General features: G+C 36.7%; 1 protein-coding gene and 1 long non-coding RNA gene across 3 annotated transcripts; both read left to right on the top strand.

Moving 5' to 3' along the window:
• The first annotated feature begins 3,416 nt into the window (after positions 1-3,416).
• On the top strand, positions 3,417-7,103 carry LOC135676426 (uncharacterized). The gene is made up of 2 exons (XR_010514267.1): positions 3,417-3,694; positions 6,879-7,103. It is a non-coding gene; the product is annotated as an uncharacterized LOC135676426 (long non-coding RNA).
• Positions 7,104-8,331: 1,228 nt separating this feature from the next.
• On the top strand, positions 8,332-23,265 carry LOC135676427 (DNA repair protein RAD5A-like). 2 transcript variants are annotated; one of them, XR_010514268.1, is made up of 21 exons: positions 8,332-9,357; positions 9,454-9,587; positions 9,761-9,896; positions 11,857-11,910; positions 11,983-12,132; positions 12,238-12,389; positions 12,464-12,548; positions 12,624-12,893; positions 12,997-13,143; positions 13,231-13,386; positions 13,771-13,838; positions 16,600-16,722; positions 16,798-16,897; positions 16,992-17,104; positions 18,735-19,013; positions 19,125-19,325; positions 20,720-20,813; positions 20,902-20,973; positions 21,557-21,655; positions 22,010-22,232; positions 22,329-23,265. XR_010514268.1 is itself a non-coding variant. In XM_065187570.1 (20 exons), the coding sequence occupies exons 1-20, from the start codon at positions 8,809-8,811 to the stop codon at positions 22,130-22,132; spliced, it is 3,105 nt and encodes a 1,034-aa protein (XP_065043642.1). In that variant the 5' UTR covers positions 8,332-8,808; the 3' UTR covers positions 22,133-22,303. The 2 variants fall into 2 exon arrangements, 1 of the variants encoding a protein (XP_065043642.1); XM_065187570.1 differs by lacking the exon at positions 22,329-23,265 and having other exon boundaries at positions 22,010-22,303.
• Positions 23,266-23,353: the final 88 nt, after the last annotated feature.

Raw genomic sequence — 23,353 nt, forward strand, 5'->3', positions numbered from 1 at the left:
AAATTCTACTACAAAAGAGTTAGATGAACCCATATATATTATATCATCAATATAAAGAAACCATTAGAATATTATGTTAACATTCCTTCTTTAGATAAAAAATAGGTTCATTATTGCTCTTCTGTAATCTATTTTGATAAAAATAATAATCAAATTTACTATACCATACCCTTGAAGCTTGTTTAAGCTCATAAAGAGTTTTTTTTAGCTTATATATCTTTTCTTTATGTCCTTTAACAAAAAAACCTTCAGGTTGAGTAATAAAAATCTCTTCATGTAAATCTTTATTTAAAAACATAGATTTCATATCAAATTGATAAACAGGCCAACTCATGTGAGCAGCTAAAGCCAAGAAAGTTTGCACGGTTTCGAATATAGCAACCGAAGAAAAAGTATCATCAAAATTAATACATTATTGCTGTGAATATCCTTTTGCTACAAACCGAGCCTTATGCTTTTGGATAATTTCATCTACATTAAACTTTGTTTTGAACACCCATTTTAATCCAATAGCTTTCTTTTCTTTCGGTAGATCCATTAGCTCCCAAGTTTTATTCTTCTCGATTGATTTGATTTTCTTTTTCATTGCTTTTCGTCATTCCTCAATAAAGCAAATGTTAAGTCATAAATTTCTATTAGTGATCTGAAATTTCTTAGAGGGGTTTCATCTGAGGAATCAGAATTTGAACTGCTACTGGGTGAGATTGACGATAAACTTATTGGAGCAGGATCTGTCATTTGATTCTATAGAGTGTCTAGTTCTGCTGAAATCTGAATTTATATTTCACCTTTATTGGTCTCCAAATTTTAACCTGTCATTTCATCAAACACAATATTTCTATTAATAATAACTTTACCACTAACAGGATTATATAATCGATATGCTTTGGATCGTAAGGAATAACCAATTAAGATATATTTTTCAGATTATTCATCAAGCTTTGATGATTTTGTAAATTCACCAAAGCATAAGCAATGCAACAAAAAATTATTAGATGACTTACACTTAGTTTCATACCATACCAAGCCTCCAAAGGAGTTTGATTCATAATAGCTTTTGTTGGTGAAATATTCAACAAATAAACTACTGTTGCAATTGCTTCAGCCAAAAACTGATTTGAAAGGTGTTTTCCTTTAAGCAAACTTCTTGTCATTTCAACAATAGTTCGATTCTTATGTTCAGCTATACCATTTTGCTACGGTGTATATGGTGCTGTCAATTCTATACAAATACCATTTTCTTCACAAAAAGAATTAAACTCATTAGATAAAAATTCATCACCTCTATCTGTCCGAAGTGTTTTTATGTATTTACCATTTTGCTTTTCTACAAGTGCCTTGAATTTTTAAAAATTATCAAATGTTTCAGATTTCAGTTCAAGAAAATATTCCCAAATCATGCGACTATAATCATCAGTAAATAATAGAAAATATTAACTTCCACCAAATAATTTCGTATTTATAGGTCCACGTAAGTCAACATGAATTAATTCAAGATAATTAGATGCTCTTCATACTTTTTCAATCGAAAATAATTTTTTACTTTATTTGTCATAAATATATCTTTCACATACATCAAGTGTGTTAATTTTAGGTAATTCAAAAATCATTTATTTTTTATTTAACAACCTTAAACCCTTAATATTAAGGTGTCCATATCTTAAATACCGTAAATTAGACTCATTCTTTTGAGTTGCGAAAAGAGCATGCTTTTCAATATTTGAAACATTAAGTGGAAACATCTTATTTTGCGTCATGCACACATTTGCTATAATCAAACTATATTTTTTATCTTTAATAGTGTATGAACCATCATCAAACATAACTGAATATCCATCATCTATCAATTGGCCAACACTCAACATGTTATGCGATAAAGTTGGAATAAAGAAAACATTATCAATGTATTTTACCTTCATTTGATTTGTTTTTACCTCAATTATTCATTTCCTTGACATATGATTTTAGATATTATTAACTTGTGAACGAGTCATAAACAACTTACTATTTTTTTTTATTTTCCTCCACATAGCTTGTTTGTTTTTCTCTTTTCCAATAATCTGCCTTCATGTGACCAAACTTTTTATAATAGTGACATTAAATCCCACTTTTGTAATTTTTTTAATCATAATTTGATTGTCTTTGTTCATCTTGCCCATCAAAGTGTCCTTTTCTTCTTCATCTTCCATTTTCTCTGAAATCCTTCTCTACTATGTCCTATTCCTGTTGATTTTTTATTTTCTTTTGAAGTAGAAGACTCCCCCTTAATCTCAAATGCTTGTTCTTTACTTTTTTCAAGTGATCTGTTCAACCTTGCTTTATGTGCTTGCAAGGAACCCATTAGTTCATCAAATGAAAATGTAGATAAATTTTTTGACTTCTCAATTGTGACAATAACATTATCAAATTTCGGAGTTAAACTTCTCAAAACGTTTATAACAATTATATGATCAAGAAGATGTTCACCATAAGATTTCATTTGACCAACAATTTCAGCCACTCGAGAAAGAAAATCTTGCACCGATTCATTGGTTTTCATGAACAAAATTTCAAACTCACGACGAAGAGTTTGAAGTTTTACCGTAATCATCCTTGATGAGCCTTGAAATTTATTTTGAAGTATTAATCAAGCTTGCTTTGAGATTGTCACTACTGTAATTCTTGAGAAAATTATCTCATGTACAGTTTGTTGAACGAAGAACAATGCCTTTGAGTCATTCTTTCTATTTTTCCTTAACTTGATTTCTTCATCTGGATCTTTATATCTATTCTCTATTAAGTCCCAAATATCTTGAGACTTGAATAGAGTATTCATCTTGATACTTCAAAATTCATAGTATTTGCCCGAGAAGATGAGAATAAGGGGTTGAAACATGAAATTTCCAATAAAAATCATAATGTTTGGTTCAGATTGAAACTTAGCTCTCATACCATAAATGTTAGGGATGAAGGAGTGAGGAAACGATAAAAACAGAATACTACGATGTAATTAAAAAGAATTCTTTCGATCAAGAAAACCGATGTAATATTTAAACAAGAGGATTGACATGAAACACTTATAATATATTCCTTATCTTACTTGATCTTATTTATAGGATCTAATGGTAACTATCTCACTCTACAATATCACTCATGATTGAGTTAGGTGTAGGAATTATCCTATAACTACTAGATCATATGTCACTTCTTAAAATATATCTATAATTATCTAAAATATGATAACTACATGAATAACTACTCTAAATCAATTTTCAATACAAAACTCCTAAGCCATATGATTGAATTGACGGTCTGGCTGTTGTGATGGACGGTTGAGATGTGGAAATTGGCATCTGAATGGGTGAGGACACAGGCCATCGAAGTTCCGCTTATTGGGTTTTGGGTTAGACGAACGACAAGGGTCGCGGATAGACGAGTTTTATTACGCCCTAAATATCGAATCGGACTTGGCATTGTCCAGCAGAGGCGAGAGAGAGGAAAGAGGGGCGTCATGGCAGGGGTTGAAGTGGAACCACGCAAGGGAGACACACGGCAGGCGACGCAGGAGAAGCACGGGGTGGCCAATCCTCCTCCTCCTGTGGCGATGGTCACTTTTCCGGACGCCGCTCGCCGAAGAGCCCAGAGCTTCCCCCCGCCTCTCAAGTTGGAGTGCGAGGATTCCACCGAGGACATGAACCCGCGCAACTTGTGGCAGGTCGTCCCTTCCTCCTTCACTCTCTTTTTTGTTGTGTTTGTGCTCCCCGATCATTCGCATGTCTACCGGACTGGCATCATTGTTGTGGAAGCTATGAAGCTGGATGACGATGTGGCTCTTGTTAGACCAGGATTGGTGTCGTGAAGGGTTAAATTTCAGGAACAAACAAACCCTAACTAAGAGTCAAAAGAAGAGAGATCATCTAAGTGAATAAAGGGCTATTTTGGGGAAGGAACCCTGATATTTGGTGTCTGTGGATTCCAGGTGACTTGCTCATTCGACGAGAACTTGTCGACTATTGAACTCCAAGCCTAGCTTTCTATGAAGCGGTTGCTGATAACTAAAGATTCGGTTATAAGGGTCTAATCAGTTTTCACCATTCCTTTGTGGAGTTTCTTTTTCAAGAACAGAAAGATCATTTTGTTAAAGTTTTTTTATCAGTGTGTCATCCATGTCATGGCTCCCATTTGCAATTAGGAATGGTAAGGATCCCTAGGTTGTTTGCTTTTGCGAGGAATCAAGAAGGGATTAGACGATTGAATGATCTTATGTCAGTCTGAAAAGAAAGAGAGGGATATTGTAGTCTTTGTCTAAAGGCTAAACTTGGATTTTTATTTGTTGTAGAGTGCATCTACTGAAAGGTATTCAATTTTATGAACCAAATAATTGTAAGTGGCATCAGCAGGTACAAGATAGCATAGTTGGTTGAGTATATAACAAGATAAGCATCCTTTTTTCAGAGTACTTCTGAAACCAATGGCTCATCAAAATTGTTTTTCACGAGAGCCTCTTATAGTCATACAGACCACCATGAATTTGAGTCGGGTTCCTACTATAGAAATCACTCCCAGCCACAGAGGTTTCCTCTTTGATTTACCTTTTTGATAAACTGTGATTTGAGGTAGCAATTCCTATCTTTGTAAACCACCTATGATAGAAGTTTCTCCATCATCTATGGTCTGCAGTTCCACATATAGTTGAAGTAAGAACTTCTTGGATAGAATAGGAGGAAAATTTGGCAAGCTAAACTGTCGACTCCTTATGACCAGTTAGGAGAGTCAAAAAATAGGGATAGGTTATATGGCAGTTGTTGACAAAGTAGGCAGATGGCAGGACAAGTGAAGATGATGGAAATGTGAGTGGTGAAGGATTGATGTCGAAAGAAAGTGGTTTCTTTGAATTACTTTGAGTGAAGTCTGATTCTAGAAATTTCTAAAAACTAATGTCATGAGTCATGACAGGAATAAATTCTAGCTATTTGGAATGGTTCTAGCAGTGGGGTAACAAATAAAGTGCACATTGTTGTTATGTGTGCATGCATGCGCTCAAATTTATATAGGGGCATACAAAGAGGATATCAAAAATTTATTTTCTATGTGTTATCATGATTATAACGAAGCTTTAATCTAGTGAACTCATCAAACATGCACATATATGTGTAGGGTGCATGCCACCACTTTCCTCGTTACATCTGAGATGTTATTTCTGGTGAGTTAATGGCAACTACATTGGGAGGTGTGGGGAATAAATAAGATTGGAGAAGGATTCATGGGCTATAGAACAGGTTTTAGTGGGAGGTTCTATCATTTTACTTGGTTCATTGTGCAAGGAACATGATGAATAGATTGTACAAATTAGATACGAAAGGAAACTTCAGTACTGGTGGCAGTTTATTTTTCATTCTTCACAATACTCTCCTGGGATTCTTTTGATAAGTAACCAGTGGATGTTGACTAGTAAGTCATATATTTTCTATGTACTTTTTTTTTTCTTTTCAAAAAAGGAAGTTAAATTACTGCTTCAAAGTTCTACTGAAAGACCTGGTTAGGTCATTTGATAGATACAAAGACAAATCTGAAGGATAATTATCCTCCCAAAGAAAAGATCTGCTGATTCTAGCAATTTTCTATGTACTTTTGATATCTCATTTCTCAACCCAAATATTTTTGAAGCATAGGCTAAAAGAAAAGGCTTACTTTTCCTTGGTTTTCTCTAAATGAAAATGACACTTTTGTCTATTTATTCAATAAAGAATGGCTGCATACTTATGCCATGTTATATATCAGCACACGTATACATGTAGGAATATATTTGAGCTAGAATATTTTTGGAGGCATTCAGACCTTAGTATTTTCACCAAAGTTCATATAGAAATTCTTGAATGGGACATTCGGAGGGCCAAATAAGATTTAATTTATTTTAAGTACTGAAGGCAGGCCTGTGATCAACCTAGCACCTTATATTCAGACACAAGAACGGATGTAGTGTGTCTGGAGGTGAGGGGGTGTATATTTGTCCCTTCCCAAACACCATGGTGGTTGGCACCTTGTGCATTAAGATGACCTTATAACCATCTTTAATTATCATTTATGTGTGTTTTAAGATGTCTGAGTAAAGATCAATAACTTGGATTCTCAAATTTTATTCCATGAAATATACTTTGATACCCTCTCTTTTCTTATACCATCCATTTTTTTTCCTGGGAGTTGAACTTTTGTATAAGCTTTTTTATTTGTAGTAGTGTCAATGTTAGTTAACATGCTTGTTTTTCAAGTGTGAAATGGAAGATCTATGTCTCTGTGTCCACCCAGTTCTACATGCATGCGTATGCAGTCATTTGCATGTAGTGATTTCAGTGAGCCGGCTGCCCATCTTACGACCTCCATATTTGTCGACAAACTCCAGCCAGCCGCTTGACACTGACCATGCAATCATCTCTCCCTACTGGTTGTGGACCTTCAGCACATTGTTCTACAACCTCCTACACAAACTTCTCTACTCACTTCAATGGCGACAATTGTCGCTCCACACTCCTAGTTGCCAGCATTTACAGCCTTATGGTCATCCTCTTCATCGCTTGGTGATCCGCCCTTAAAGTACACTCCTACAGAGTCACCATCTGCACCCACTATTCTGCAATCACCTGGCTTGTGGTTCTGTTGTGGAGGGAGATGTAATGTTGCTACGAAATTTGTGTGAGACCACATGCTTATTCTCTGAGGGGCCTCTTGTATGATCATGTATGAGGAAGCCTTTTGGAAAGTTTGGCCAGCTTGTGATGATTCATCTAATTGATCTATCTGCATAGTGCACTTGAAGTGTCTGCTGCTTGATCTTTCTGTTTCCCACCTTTTTTGATGTATTGGTCTTTGATTGTTGATAGCTGATTGTTGTGTTTGTTCAGGTGTATGCTCTTGGAGGATTTATGATCTCAAAGTGGATTTGGGCTCGCTGGAGGGAGAGGAACAATAGAGGGACATCAGATGAGGATTCATCTACTTGAAACTAAAAATTTCACTTTCAAAAGCCTGAATATTGGTAAAGATTTCTTTTCGTACCACTTATGGATACAAGCATAATGCTCATATTTGTGATGTGATTGAAGTCAGTGCAAACAGGATTTGTCACACTTCGAGTTTTGCATTGGAAAGCATTCAACGTTAATGTACTTAGCCTATGCCAAGCTAATGTTCATGTATTATCCATTAAGATTTAGGTGGGTTAATCACTCTGTTTGGTTTAGGCAAAATCTTATTCAGAGGAGAAGCAGCACCCTTTCGGTTTGATTCATGCTTCCTGCTGCTTGTCAAATTGAGTTTGCTCAACTTATTCTGATATGCAAAATTGTCCCTTGATGAATTGGACCTGATCCGTTGATCTTAGCGCTTTTGTGCCCTTCAAATCCCCTCTATATATGCGTTCATGTTTGGCATTGTATTTTTATCCCGTCTTTCGTTTGATTTGCAAAAGAAAAGCAAAGCGTGCAGTTTTCCTTTGCACAGCCATTTCATCAAACTATCTTCGGTCATGCCGATTTGCCTGGAAAACTGCTAATTAGCCTGCATCGTAATTGTTACTCTCCCTTGTTTGTGGAAAACCGTACATTTGTCCTCTGTTTGAAGTCTTGAGAGACATTTAGCATATGCACAATAAAACACATTTGTGAATAAGGTCGAGGATACTTGTTGTCGGAATAGACGAGACAATTCGATCCTTTTGTTTGACGTGATTCTTCTGCAATAACTTTGAAACCATATAGTACAAGGTCCTCGGTAGGCGATTGGACAAGATTTCTTTTGGGGTAAAATTCATATGAGAAATACATCATAACCTTTATAATTCTCATCGTAGACCCCCCATTGTATGATTCAAATCAGTTTATAAAATCTCATAACTTATATTAAGTGTAACAAGTAAAGTTTTGTGTTATAATGTTTTTGGAATTTTTTATATTAAAAATGTATATGCACGTTGTGCATTGTATTGTTTATTTTGTGATATTTTTATACTAATTGGTACTTGAAATATTTCATATATAATGTTCTCTTATGTATTGCGTTATTTTACTATTATATTCGATATACTCTATACCGATTTATTTTTATTTTTCTACTTTTACATGTCATGGTAATTTTATTTTATAGCTTCGTATGTGCTTAAGTTATATACAATTATTTAAAATGTATTATGTATATATTATTTTATTTTGAAAAAGAAGGAAATTATTATGTCTATGAGACCCACCCAAATTTTAGCACGACAATGACGTAATCTCTTGTCTTAATTGTATTGGTTACTTTGTTTTACCTTTAATGATGCATGACTTAATTTTGCCTTTAATGATGGTTTACCTTTAATCAGGTTTACACATGGCATCTGCATTCATTTGATCCCGACTATATATTATGCGATATATTCTTTCACGTATGACGTAACCAAGCCACTCGATAAATCATTTTTCACGATCTACCATGTTCATTCGTGTAACGCAGTTCAACATGTTTGTAATCAAGCAATCACGAGTCTTAAAGACCCAGGGATATGCTGCTCAACAAATCAAGGGGACGAGTGTGGCTCGCTTGAGCGTTGTGTCGATCGGAGAGATTGGGGAGGACCGGTCATTATGAAGCCCTACATCAGCTCAAGGCGGGAAAGTTCTCGATCCCGCCTTGCAAGCCGCGAAAGTAAAGCGGCGCCACTTCCCCGCTCCTCCCTCTTCCCCATCGTCGCACCGTAGTCGTTCTTGCTTTCTTGGTTCTTTTCCATCCTCCTCTAGGGTTAGGGTTCCTCTTGCGCGGGGGAAGGGACGGGGGTTCGCTGAATGTTAGAGCGCAATGGGCGTCAATAAGGTCACGGACGAAGGCATCGCGGTCGTCCGTTCGGTGGTGGGGCAGGATTTCTCGGACATGGACATCATCCGTGCTCTCCACTTGGCCAACAACGACGTATCGGCCGCCATCAACATAATCTTCGACACCCCACGCATCCGCGTCACCCCCGGCGATGGAAGCGCCGGCGCCCGGAGAAGAAACCTCGATCCCCTCACTGTGGCTGATTCTCCTGCCGATCATGCGCCCGTCACTGCCGGTTCTCCCACTTCCGCGGAGAGTGATCTACCTGCGGAGCGGAACACTGACGGGGGGGTTGCTGCGGAATCGTCCGGTTCCAAAGAAAGTGATTGGTGGCTCGTAGGAAGCACCGAGCTTTCTGGGCTTTCCACCTGCAAGGGGAGGCGGATTAAGCCCGGGGACAAGGTGAACTTCTCCTTCCCGTTGGCAAATAAGACGACTTCCCCTTCCACGGCCACCAGGTTTCCCGGTAGAGGGCGGTCGGTGGCTTCTTGTTCTGAGATAGTTCGCTTCTCTACTGAGGATCACGTAGAGGTCAATTCTACATCTCTAGTATTTTTCGTCGAGCAAAATCTATGCTGGACCGATCTTTTTTCATATGTGAGATGATGGACATGTTTATTCATGCAGATTGGTCGCATCCCCAATGAATGGGCTCGCTGCCTTTTGCCTCTGGTGAGGACAAAGAAGATTAAAATTGAAGGTTTTTGTAAATCTGTGCCTGAAGTCCTTGGCATTATGGATACTATTCATTTATCTGTTAGGTATGATTTGAGCACCCAAGCTCTAGATCTAACATTCAATAAGAGTGGGTTCTTTTGTTAAATGGCTAAATCACTCGCACCCATTCGTCTTGTTTTCATTTGTGGACTTTCTTATGTGTGTTATTTCCACCTAGGGTTCCTAATATATGTTTTTAAAATTTTGCTTGTGACAGTGTGTATATCAATAGCTCTATGATCCAGAAACATCAACAAACCACAGTGAGGTCCATAAATATTTCCACTGAGGAATCATCAGTTCATCCACTTCCATCCCTGTTCAGATTACTTGGTCTTACTCCTTTTAGAAAGGTGCCATTTTGTGCCTTTGGTTTGCTTCTATTATTGTGTGCAATTGCTTTTCTAGTTTAATTACATGGAAATCGTGAGTTATGTGTGTGTATTGTGTTTGTATAACAACTTAGTCAATTCTCACTGTTTTCATTCTTCCACTTTCATTTATAGGTTTTCTTGCATGTGATTGACTTATCTTTTTATGTATTAGTTGTTTTGCATCATTCTTTTGTTCCCTTATCTAAAGCTTCTTGAAGTATCAAAATTTTGAGCTTTTCTAGAATATATAGTTGGCATTACTTGCTGATGATTCAGGTGCTGGATCTGTATTTGTGCTTGGCGTATCTGTTGCAGCATTAGTAGATCTAGGGTCTTGTAACTATTACACATAGTAAAGGATAAGTGACTAAAGAACACACAAAGCAGAGCATACAAAGAAGTTATGTGGTCCGGCCTGTATCAGATAGCCACAACATAAACCAAGGAAGCTTCAAAAGATGTCGAGGAGCATATGAAATCGGTGCAGTGCATGTCACTGAGACAAGCTATTGTAGATATATTATTTCACTGCCTCTTGGACGAACTTCAAACATGAGAACTTGTTACCTACAGTGAAATTTTTACTATACACAGTCAAGGTTCTACTAGAGAGGCCCCCTCTAGCATCCTGACTTAAACACTAGGTACCTTAAGAGGTAATGCTTATCCCTGCATCAGTACATGCGAAGATGGCTCTTGTTGCTTTTACCATATCTTGTTGGTGCTGATATGGCCTTGGTGAACTACTATTGTTCTCACTGGGGATTTGGCTTAAATTGGTGCAGTTTTATCTTCATGTGGAATCATAGATTGAAAGCATTTTTTCAAAGTAAATGGTTGAAAAAGAAGGCGAGCTTTAAGAAGACAAATGTTACATTTTTCATATTTAATAAGTCTTGGAATTTCAGTTTCAATGAGGATCAGTAGCAAAATGGAGTGTTTACTAATGGCCTCAATAACACTGTTTTTTGCTTTCAATTGTTGAGGTTAATTTCTAACAAAGATAGCAACAAAAATCTCCATATCAGAAGATGTGACTTTCATCTCCAAGTAGTCAAGGTACCATATAGTGGAAATGCAGTGTATAAATGCATATGTAGTTAATATCATAATAATACATACGAAATTATATAATCATATTAAATTCTAAATAGGTAAACATATGTTACAACGAATCTGAGAACTTATGAGATGATATTTGCTCATTTTAGATTGTTTTAGAAATGGATAAAGGTTTAATTGATGAAGTTGACATTATCATGAATCATGTGTTGTTATATTACACTGTTAGACTTATAGTAATGAGGAGACAGACTGAATAGGCTAGAGTATATTCGTTTTTATCTGAATTGCATATGCGGCTGGATATTCACATGTGTGCGTTGTCTGCATTATGAGACCATTTAAGCTTGGCATATGACAGGATCCTCTTATGCGGTCATGTAGATCAATTGTTGGAACACTGGAGTCAACAATAGACCATGAGAATAAATCAATCCTGTAGATGTGCCCCTCTCAACTTGAAATTGTTCATTAATAGTTGATGCTGTGCTCCATAAGTGAGAATTTGTGGTGCTCATACTATAGAAATGCTGCTAAATCATGTCACTATCCGCGAATTTTAGTTAGTGCAAAGTTGTCATGGTTTCCTTTGCAGGCTATTGATGTAGTCTGCAAATGGGTGAAAACATGCACCTATTTGTTAATGATGTATACCATACATCTCTGCAGAAATTAAAAATAAATGTACCCTTATTAGGTTTTAATACGAAAACTTTCAAGCACACGATTTTTCATACACTTTTGTGCTCACTGTGAAAGGTTTAAAAATGTCTTTTCGGGGAGTAAATATGGTTCTATACAGGTATTTGCAATTTGTCATATTACAATTTGTTCTTTCTTCTTTTTGAGTGTCTTCTTTGTTTTAATAAATAAGCAGGCTGAGTTCACTCCGGAGGATCTCTACACTAGGAAGCGGGCCATAGAATTCAAGGTAGACACCAAATTGCTTATTTTGGCCTATCTTTCTCATGCTACATTTTTGCTAATTTTAGGGCTTGAACAGGACAGGTCTGGAGTGTCTGCAGAAGTTTTACCTTCAGAAAAGTTGAGAAAATTATGTGTCAATGGGAGTAAAGTCGAAGATAATGAGGAGACTATCTCAGATACTGATATGGATAGTATTATAGGCATTGCAGATAGTTCTCAGCTAGAGGTAATTATGAGTGTTTGAATCCTTTCATTTGAATTCAAGTTTGCCTTGTTTACTGCTCTGTACTAATTGATGGTCCTTACTTTCGCTCCCTCTATTCTGTCATAGGAAATGATACCCCCTGACAGTCTGCAGTGCGAGTTACGTCCTTACCAAAAGCAAGCTCTTTATTGGATGGTACAGCTTGAAAAAGGAAGACGTTTTAAGGAGGCAGCAACCACACTACATCCATGTTGGAGTGCATATCATATTGCGGATAGGTATGTTGATCATGGAATTCATCTTTTACCTTTATAATATAAGATAAATGTTGACTGTTCTTTGGTATCCCTAGGAGGGGATTTGTTGTTTATCTGAACGCATTTTCTGGCGATGTAACACTTGAATTTCCAAGCACCTTGCATATGTCTAGAGGCGGGGTAATGATCTAATTTTACCAACATTAATCTTGATTTTCCAGCAAGTAGTTGTATTGACGTGTTTGCCTTTTTTAGATTTTGGCAGATGCAATGGGACTAGGGAAGACCATTATGACGATAGCCCTTCTCCTTGCCCATTCTGGTAAGGGAGGCTCGTCTTCTTCCACTTCAAGCCAGGATTCTCTTGATACAAATGAAGTCAATGACATGTCTGATCAATCTCCAATTACTTCGAATAAGTTAACAAGCATCACTGGATTCAGAAAGTTGTTTAAATCCAAGGCTTCACTTGTAGGAGGTGGTAATCTAATTGTGTGTCCAATGACATTACTAAGCCAGTGGAAGGTAAGTAAGACTGTCCATTCCATTTGAACATAACAGGACTATTACATATTATTATATTACTTGCTGTTGATGGAAGTGAAAGTCTCACTTTATGGAATGGCAGGTTGAACTTGAAACCCATACTCATCCAGGATCTCTTACTGTCTATGTTCACTATGGGCAAAGCCGAACTAAAGATGCAAAGTTTTTGGCGCAAAATGATGTTGTTCTAACTACCTATGGTGTTTTGGCATCAGAATATTCAGCTGAAGTAATAGTAGTAGACCTGTTAGAGATTGACTTCTTTTGGCATGTTTTGCAGATTTACATTTCTAATAACTGTATCATCTGCCTGTAGAGTACTGAAGAAAATGGTGTACTTTACTCAGTTAGGTGGTTCAGGGTTGTGCTTGATGAAGCTCATACTGTAAAATCATCTAAGAGCCAGGTCTCCATGGCTGCTGCATTTCTTAACGCTGACAGGAGGTGGTGTCTCACTGGCACACCTATTCAGGTGAACAAATACGAAACTATGACATTACAGCATATGATCTGTGATTGTTTTTTTAATGTGATTTTTAACTACCTCCATTAATTATGTGTGGACTGATTGCCAATCTTTCCATCAGAGTAATATGTTGTAGATTCCAGTTGGTGGCTTACTTTCAATCTATGTTGCTTGTACTAACATTTCTAACATATGAACTCTCTTTATGTTTGTATCTATTGATTTTTGGTTAAAAAATTTCTTTCAGATATTATGTTTAGAGTCAAAACAAAATTATGTTTCTTAATCATTATGCTGTTCTAATTGCTGCGTCATCTTCTTGGAACTAGAAAGTCATGCATCATTTGCGTTGCTATTGCAGATTATTAATTTTTATATACTCTATGGCAGAACAACTTAGAGGATGTATACAGTCTTCTGCGATTTCTGAGAGTGGAGCCATGGGGAAACTGGGGGCTGTAAGTTTTTCTTAGTCACGACATTACTGAGTTCCGATTACATAGTAAACGGTCTCGGAGTGTTTTTATTTATTGATATTTGCCAATTTGTTTTCATATATAGGGTCTACAAATAATGGTAGACATTGTTTCCATCAAGGTTTGTCGTGCCGTAGTATATCACTTGATACAAACAGTATGTATCGGTTCGACAAGGGACCGGTATGGGTAGTATATCAGTGCACCCCTATATACCATGTGTTAGTATGTTAGATACGACTCAATACAGCTCGGTACATATCATACAAACAATTGGTCAGTACACCGGTACAGACCGGTAAGGCGAACCATGGTTTTTATATCATTTTTTTGTTAACTTCTTATTTTTTTGGTTACACTGCTTATTGCATTAGTTAAACAAGGCAGTTCTCAGAAATAAAAGAATTGATAATTTAGCATAAATATTATGAAATTGGGCTTTGAAGCAATTCTTGGTGTCCTATGGACCAGTTGATGCAAAATGCCAGTATGTAGCTTTCATTTTTTCTCTCAGCAAAAATTGGTATAATTGATGTCAATCCCCCCTCCTGATTTTGGCAGCTTATTTGAGTTTGTTTAGTTTTTCGGAAGTAGTGTGGAGATAAAGCATCTTTAGCCAATTTGGAGGTTTTCGAGTGTTCCTAGACAGCAAATAACTTGCACTAGTTGGCAGAACGTAAGTTACTTGGCCACACAGTCTTTTATCTTACAAACCCACCTTAGTGTGCAGTCCGGTTAAAAGAACCTAGTAGGGAAAGGTCTGATGCCCCTAGCACATACAATTTCAGTCCAGGGTACTATCTTTCTTTCATTATCAAATTAAAATATGGCAAGGACAAGTATAAATCTCTGGGGCTTGTTAATATGAGCAGGTTTTTTTTTATCAAGTATTTAAATGTTTCTTTGCTTTTCGCAGGTCCTTTCTCTCTTCTCCTGTTTTGGTCTTAATTCTTTTGTTTCACTTATATAGTTAGTCTTTTACTATGGCTCTTAATTTACTGATTCTTTGTTTTTTTAATAATAAATCTATTGAATGCAATGGGGGTTCATGTTATGTTGAAGTGCGTACCAACACTTCATCTTGCATATTTATGGCCGGTGCTGGCTGATACGGATTCTGTGCAGCATCTTGCCGGCACAGTTACGGAATGGGGAATGCCTAAATCATTGAGTTTTTTACTGTTCAGCACTGTATTTTTTATTTGAGACTAGATTTAAACTCGTCATTGATTGATTCTTACTTGAAGGATTACAACAATTTTGGTCTCAGTGTACAAGATCCTTTGTTTTCTCATTAGAATCAAGTTTATTTTGCTGTTGTTTCACCCTCTTGATTCTTTGCCTTGATCACAAGGATTTGGAAGTGAATTTCACATTGTCGATAAGGAGTTTCAACAACTATGTTACTGTTTCATAGAAAGGTTTAACACTCTGAAGCTCAATTGGAACTTACAACTATGCTTTATGATGTTTTGTTGTGAAAGGTACATGGCTAGCAAGAAACTTCTCATATATCATAGGCTGGACGGTAAACTCCTATTAAGGAGGTGCAGATTTTTTGGAGTTGAGCTGCATAGAATTTGATATGCCTTGTCTTTGCGGCCTGATAGGTGTTGATATAATTTTAGTTTGGATGTACTGCTTTGCATCCTTTTTTGGTACGTAAGATGTTGAAACACAGAAAAATCGAGCCTCTGACAGGAAGTCTCAACGGTTAGTACACATTTGATGACAATGTCAATAGGATGGTTGCAGAATGACAAGCAAGGATTACTATATGGGAACTGTTGAAGAATTTGATATATCAGCTGTCTCTTCCTGGGATTGATCAGGTTTCACAGGTTGTTTTCATTTGTAACGGATGGGTGATTTAAAAGGAAAGAAAGGGAACAAAAATAAATGATGCAAAGGACTTCTAAGGGTAGATCATCATGCTCAATTATTGCATGTGCATATAAAGAATTGATAATTTTCTTACTTTAATGTGAAAAAGCTGTTCTGATAGATGATCAGTTAGAATAATATTGTCAACTTGTAAATACTTGTTCCTATGAAATGCTTTAGAATGTCGTGTCTGTTATAGAAACAGTTACCAAATAATGGTGAAGAACTCGGCATCACCAACGAAATGGTTTTTCTAGTCTCTCAGAATGTTTGAATATATTATTATAAAGAATTTATTTCAAACTAAGAGCACTTTTTCATGAATTTGCTTGGTAAAACATCAAAAAGTATTCGGACATGTGGAGTTAGACAAAGAAACTACAGATAATTGTTACTTGAAAAGCAAATCTAGAAATTTGAGTTTGACAGTCATAATCTTATGTTCATTATGGTTACCAAATTGCAATCCATGTTTCAACATTATTGAATAGTAAGTTAATGCCAAGAAACTCTTTACTCAAGGATGCAAATTGACAGTTGATTTGGGAACAAGATTGTCATAAATGAATGATCCCAAATTTATTTGAATTAATTTGCTAGTTAGGAGATCGTCTTCGAAGAGCTTTATTTTCTTTTCATGAATATAAATATTTTGATTATGTACTATTTTTACTAGTATTTTGCAATGATTCGATTTTTGTTTAATATGGGCATGGATGTTAATAATGAAATTGTCAGCATCTGTTCCGGTGGCCAACCATATTTGCTATGGTTCTTTTGTTTTCCTTGAAGTGATTATATTTGTAATTAGTTTTAGAATCTCGATTCTGTGTATTCATATTTTCTTTTTTACTTAAAGGTGGTATAAACTTATACAAAAGCCTTATGAGGAAGGTGATGAACGTGGATTAAAACTGGTGCAGTCCATTTTAAGGCCAATAATGTTAAGAAGGACAAAATCGAGCACAGATGCAGAAGGCAGGCTAGTTCATATACTAAATCTATGAACCTTTCTTATGCAGTCTCACGGTCTTATTACCTGTAATTCTTGTTGCAGGCCAATTCTCGTGCTTCCTCCTGCACAAGTTGAAGTCCTTTACTGTGAGCTGTCAGCAGCTGAGAAGGACTTCTATGAGGCTCTTTTTAAGAGATCTAAGGTGCAACTATCATTTCTTTTTTTGCGCTTTAAATGCTTCTTGGTAAAGTCGCTATAATGCAAATATTGACATCACTTTTGAGGCTTTTGCCCAGGTAAAGTTTGATATGTTTGTGGAGCAAGGGCGGGTTCTTCACAATTATGCTTCAATTTTGGAGTTGCTTTTACGCCTTCGGCAGTGTTGCGACCATCCCTTCCTTGTCATGAGGTATAAAACTAAATGCATTAGTCATATAATATCTTACCTATTTCATCAATTTGTCTGGTTTGCCTTGAGTACTTAGATTTGCTTCATGCTGGTGATTCCCAAGCTTTAGAGTTTGATACCATTCTTTCCCCTTGAATGCACCTTGCAACCATTTTAAAATCCTCATTCGACCCTTTCTAATTCATAAAATACATTTCACCATCCACGGAACAAACAGAAAACTTAGTTAAAGTTGCTAGAAGATAGTTGTATAATAATTAAATTATTATAGGTGCAAATTAGTTGGATAAGTAAGGATATAAACCTAATCCACTTTATCGAACCCTTAGTTATGGAATTCTGGGTTTATCTGGACTAGATAAAGGATCAAAATACTATTAAAATTGATATATGCAGACCCATATTATTGTTACATAATGCCTATATAAGCAATGCATGTGGAAGAGAGGAATATATAGACTGAGGGTGGACAAGTGGACCAGAATTATAACTTCATTTACCACACTAATGCGGTAGTGCAAGTCACCTGACAGATAAACAGTACATTAGGGAGAGGGGAATGTGTCGATGGAGGATAAACAAGTGGATCTGAATCGCACCATCATTTATGAAACACTACAAGTCACCTGATGGATTAGTACCTGAGGCTATAAGCTAAGTTTTACAAGCAGAAGTAGCTTTATTCGCTTTACTCTGCTTCTTTCCTTCTCATTGTTTCTGCCAATTTTGATGAAAAGCCTTGTTCGGTACTTGCTTTTATGGTTTTGCCGTATCTGGTGTATGTCTGGTATTTGCCACATTGGGTGTATATCACGTGTATTTTCGGTGCAAATTTGCTTTTATTGTTTGGAAATAAAGATCTATGTAATATATTAGTGAATTTGATTTATAACATCATTATTAGCTTGCTTTAAATTCAGCAATGGGTCAATCAACATCGCAATTGTACGCACATAAAATGCACCAGGATGTTCATTTCCTTGTTAAAGTAACAAAATAGTCAATGCTTGGTAACTGCATTAAACACTTCATCTTTTAATTGGTTTATGAATTTGATACTTTTATTAAGCATTTAAACTCTAGTTAGTGATGTAGATTTTTTTGTTTGTTAACCATCATGGACTGTTGTGAATGCCAATATGTAATACGCATCGAAATCTGAAGTTCATAAATTTGTTACATTTGCAAATAATGCTCGCTAAGAATGATAGTTGCATGCTTGATCTTTTCTCTGTATTCTATGAGGCAATTTATGTGCAGGTTTCATTAAGTATTTATGAAATATGCATCAATCTTTACTAGAGAAGTAAGTCGGATCTTCTGTTTTATGCCATTACACATTTACCTGAAGTAACGATTGAAAGATTCCTAGTTCATATGATTGTTGGTGTTCGGGTACTTGTTCTATGTACATGTATTTTTGTTTGTTCCTTTTATCTTGTATTTGTAATGTATTTTTATTTGTTCCTTTTATCGTGGTGGTCACCTTTGATTGTTATTGCACTGATTGTATGATCATTCGAACTGCTTTCCATCTGTTCATTAGCCTTTGATTGGTTATCCTTTCCAAAGTTCTTTGTTACTTGTGTCATAAAAAGAGAGTTTATATTGCTTCTGTGATGAAACTCAGTCGAGGTGATACACAAGAGTTCTCAGACCTCAACAAACTTGCAAAACATTTTCTGAAAGGTGGTAAAGATGCTGGTAATGGAGATACCTGTGCTGTCCCTTCTAAGGCATACATTAAAGAGGTTGTGGAAGAGCTGCGTAAAGGAGAGGAAGGAGAGTGTCCAATTTGTTTAGAAGCTTATGAAGATGCAGTATTGACACCGTGTGCACACCGTTTATGCCGAGAGTGCCTCTTCGCTAGCTGGCGAAGTGCCTTGAGTGGTCTTTGTCCTGTTTGTAGGTATCTTCCGTAGCCCATGCTCTTGTATGTAGTAGTCAAAGGAACGCAGTTATGACGTGCTCCTCAGCAACCTAGCCCAATAATATTGTTTACTATCTGTGGTGAATGCAGGAAAATTATAAATAAGCAGGATCTTATTACTGCTCCGACCGACCGTCGTTTTCGAATTGATGTTGAGAAGAACTGGGTTGAATCTTCAAAGGTTTCTGTTCTCCTTCAGGAATTAGACAAACTTCGCTCTTTAGGTGCCAAAAGTATCATATTTAGCCAATGGACTGGTTTTCTGGATCTTCTGGAAATACCGCTTTCTCGGTAATTTTCTTTACAATGAAAACTTTTTTCTGTTATTATTATTTTGGGAGGGTTGGTAAAATATACTGAGAATTCTATGCATCTAGCTACCTGGTAGCTTCTGTAGAGAATCATGTCTTTCTCAAAAGACGATTGCAAGCTGAAAAATATTGCTTGTCAAAGAAGTCTCACTTTCTGATCTGTGGGTTAATATTTCTGCTTGAACTCTTTCCTTTATATAATTTTTCTCCAATATCGTGCCATTTGTATGTTTATTGCTTGATACGGACATCATCAGTATGCCATGACATATCTTGCTGTGGTAGATTATGCTTACCCGCATCATGGTGAGCGGCAGATGACACTATATACTTATGTCATGTTCTATGCCCTGTAGCTATGATTTAGATACCAAAATGGATTGACCATGCTGGCCAATATGTCAGAACCATATTGATACATGGTAGTGGTATGCCAAAGATACCATTATTTTCCTGAATGAATACTTTTTTCATTATTATTATTCCAGGGGCATACTATGGTATATTGTACCTTACCGTGGTACTGCACCTGTTAGAAATGGATTGTTTTGAATGGGCAGGTACTTAATAAATGGGCTACAGAGGTACAGTAAGATACCTTAATTCCTGCTTTGCTAAATTTCATTTAGTTGGACCAGTAAGGTACATAATTTATTTAGACCGGAAGTTTGATCTTGAAAATTTCACTTTTGTTCCGGACGATTGCATGATCGTCATTACCTGGTTCAGGTCCTCCTTTGTTTGCAATGTTCACCCTTTATTATCCACTTTCCCGCCTCTACTTGATGAAAAAAACCAAAGCTAGGGTCCAAAGTTTGTCAATTGATAGAGGTCTCATTTTTTAAGTGTTTCTAGAATGTCAGGCAAGATGGGAATCTTGGATCACCTTCTTTACATCATGTCATGGACGCTTAACTAATTTCTATTGAAATTTGTCATTTTCCAGATAAATATGCTTTATATAGTGTTTTGTGTTTTTTCTGAAGTTGACCACTGGAAGAATATTTGACAAATCAATTTATTCCAAGTAATCAATCAAGTTTATTCATCCAGTAGGCACTTAATAACCACTTTTATTGTCAACTTATAGCTGGCTACTTGGATAAATTCCGAAATGCAGTTGTCTTGATTGTCGTTCTGATTCTGACACAGGCATTACGTCCTGCAAGTTCTTTAAACATATTGAAGAATTAGTGTTTTTTGTATAGGTAACATATATGCGTTTAAAGTCAAGACGTGGTTGGCATTTGTGGCAAACAATTTTTCATACTTTGTGCCACCATTACATCTTTTAGCTATTCTCTCATTATGTATTCCTATTGACTATATGCATATTCATTTACGGTATTTTAACTTCAATTTTATTGGTTGTAGACACAATTTCTTGTTTGTTAGATTGGATGGGACCTTAAATCAACAGCAAAGGGAAAAAGTACTCAACAAGTTTGCTGAGAATACAAATATATTGGTCAGATGCTTTCACTTTATTCATCATAATACTTTGTTAATTATTTCATGTGGTCATGCATTTGGAGTGACTTTGTTTATTACTACAGGTACTTCTAATGTCACTGAAGGCTGGTGGTGTTGGAATAAACCTTACGGCAGCAACTAATGCCTTTCTTATGGTATGGGAGGTCATCAATTTTCTAATGCAGAGATTAAATCTCATATTATAGAGAACTGCTATGAGTTTTGATGTGTCATCCTTTTTGGAGGTTACAGTATCTTGAAAATGTTTTCTAGATAATCACTCATCAGAAAGTCACAACATAAAAACTGTCATTATGCTTCTGTTAGACTTAAGATATGTCGATGATAATGTATTTTTCATTGCTGTCAATAGGGATATTTGTTTCTGTTTATCGAAGATAAATTTAATTATAATTCTAGGATAAAATGATTTGTTTTCTCATCAAAGTTGAGAGACAGAAAATCGGTAAAAAAAGGCTTCAAGTTAGTATCTCACTTCACCAAAGTGAGACTTTTAATTTTGATTTGAAGTATGCCAACACAGTGACTCATCGTGTCCTATCATAAACGAAATGATTGAGATGCTTTTTTTTTTCTGTATTCCTACAGTACTAGAAAGGTTTGCTTAAAGCTAGCTAGGCATGGTATCAGAAGACGATAAACTTTTCTAAATTTATTTAATATGCTTGCTATGTTTTTTGGTGAGTTTGACATGACCTCCTAATCTTTTTCCCTTAGGATCCCTGGTGGAACCCAGCTGTTGAAGAACAGGCTGTGATGCGAATACATCGCATTGGTCAAACCAAAAGTGTAGCCATCAAAAGATTCATTGTAAAGGTAGCAACGAACGTTCAATCATTCTGTTTCACTATTGGTGTTAGTTATTGGAAAAATACAAAGCTCTTTTACTTAAGTTGTTTGTTATGTGAACTCCAACAGCCTTTCCAAACTTCCTGTCTGATAAGATTAGCATGTACCATGTACCATGCATCGTGGCATTATTATGTTGTGATCATTTGTATTTGCATCATCATGACCTGTTGTTATTGCAGTGAGCACAAGCTATTTACAACATACAGATTGTTAAGAACCATTGTATATTTTATCATCCAATAATGGTAATAAAAGAGGTCTTTCGTTTGTGCTCCCGAATTCATGTGGTAATGTTTCTCGTTGTCGTCTATTTTATAGGGAACCGTGGAAGAAAGAATGGAAATGGTACAGGCTCGAAAGCAGAGGATGATATCTGGAGCCCTAACAGACCATGAACTTCGCACTGCACGAATCGAAGAACTAAAGATGCTTTTTACTTGAAATTCTGCAAAACGAGATGTGAGATGTTCTCACGTGCTTGAGCTACCTTTCATAATATTCTCGTTTCCTCTGTTAGGCTGTTCGGGGGGGACACTCTTAGGTATGCCTCTGTAAAATTATATCTTCTTTTTTCTTATCATTATATATGTAAAGATTATGTTCTCTGATTTAGCTTCTTGGTTCATGTACGTCTCAGTAAAATCGTGTTCTGCTCACAAGGGACCCACTCCGTTTGAACGGCCACGATGCTTTCAGAGAAATGAGAATCTCTCTCGTGTTTGAAATCTTTGTAAATGCTCATATATGTAGCGTCTAGTTGTCCAGATATAGTGTTTTCCCCTGTCAGAATTCAAATCAATCAATACTAATAGTTAAACTCTCCTAGCGGTAGCGTTGGAGTGTTGCGTTTGATGCCACGACGTGGCAAGCGTTCCACAACCTTCAGTCCTTTTCCAGAGCTGTTTACCAAGTACCCGTCGCCTTCTTCCTCGGTTGCCGCCGATAAGACCTATCCATGCATCACCCCCACCACAACCATCGAGGGCTTCTGCGCGCTGCACACGAACGTCGTGACAGAGACGGCGAGATGGAGATAAGGGCGGTAAGCGGGGACGAGGAAGGTAGGAAGAAGGTGGAGAGGGTGGAGGTGCCCAAGACCCGCCGCTCGGACGCCGTGCGCTACATAGAGAAGAAGCTGGTGGACAAGGGCGGAAGCCAAGGAAGGAGTCTCTAGGATTGAGGTTCTCCCGCCTCTCCTTGGAGTTTCTAGGATTGAGGTTCTCCCGCCTCTCCAGCCGAGCCATGATCCATCCGCTCTTTAATCTTCTTCTTCTTCTTTTTCTTCCTTTGCTGTCCGAGTTTACTGAGCCACAAAAAATCAGTGTGTTATGTAGCAAGGGTTTGGGTTTGTCCGAGTACTCTTTTCGTTTCCTCGTCAGCCGAAAGTAAAGGAAAAGGAATGATTTGTCGGACAAACTATTTTCTGTAAGCCATGAAATCAACTCTAAACTGGAATAAAAGGTAAATATAATCTGTAAGAGTCATAACTATGTTTAACATTGGTGTACTCTAACAAAGGCAAATGTCATCTCGAATGTTGTTTGAATCGCAAGTATCACTAAAATTAAAACCCACGCACGAGAAAAATGGTTGCTTTATGACTTATTCTGCCTTTTCAGTTGCTAAACTACTGTATCGTTCGTTATTGAGTCATGTTGGGGT

This window comes from Musa acuminata, chromosome BXJ1-6 (genome assembly GCF_036884655.1).
Source record: "Musa acuminata AAA Group cultivar baxijiao chromosome BXJ1-6, Cavendish_Baxijiao_AAA, whole genome shotgun sequence".
NCBI classification, from domain to species: Eukaryota; Viridiplantae; Streptophyta; class Magnoliopsida; order Zingiberales; family Musaceae; genus Musa; species Musa acuminata.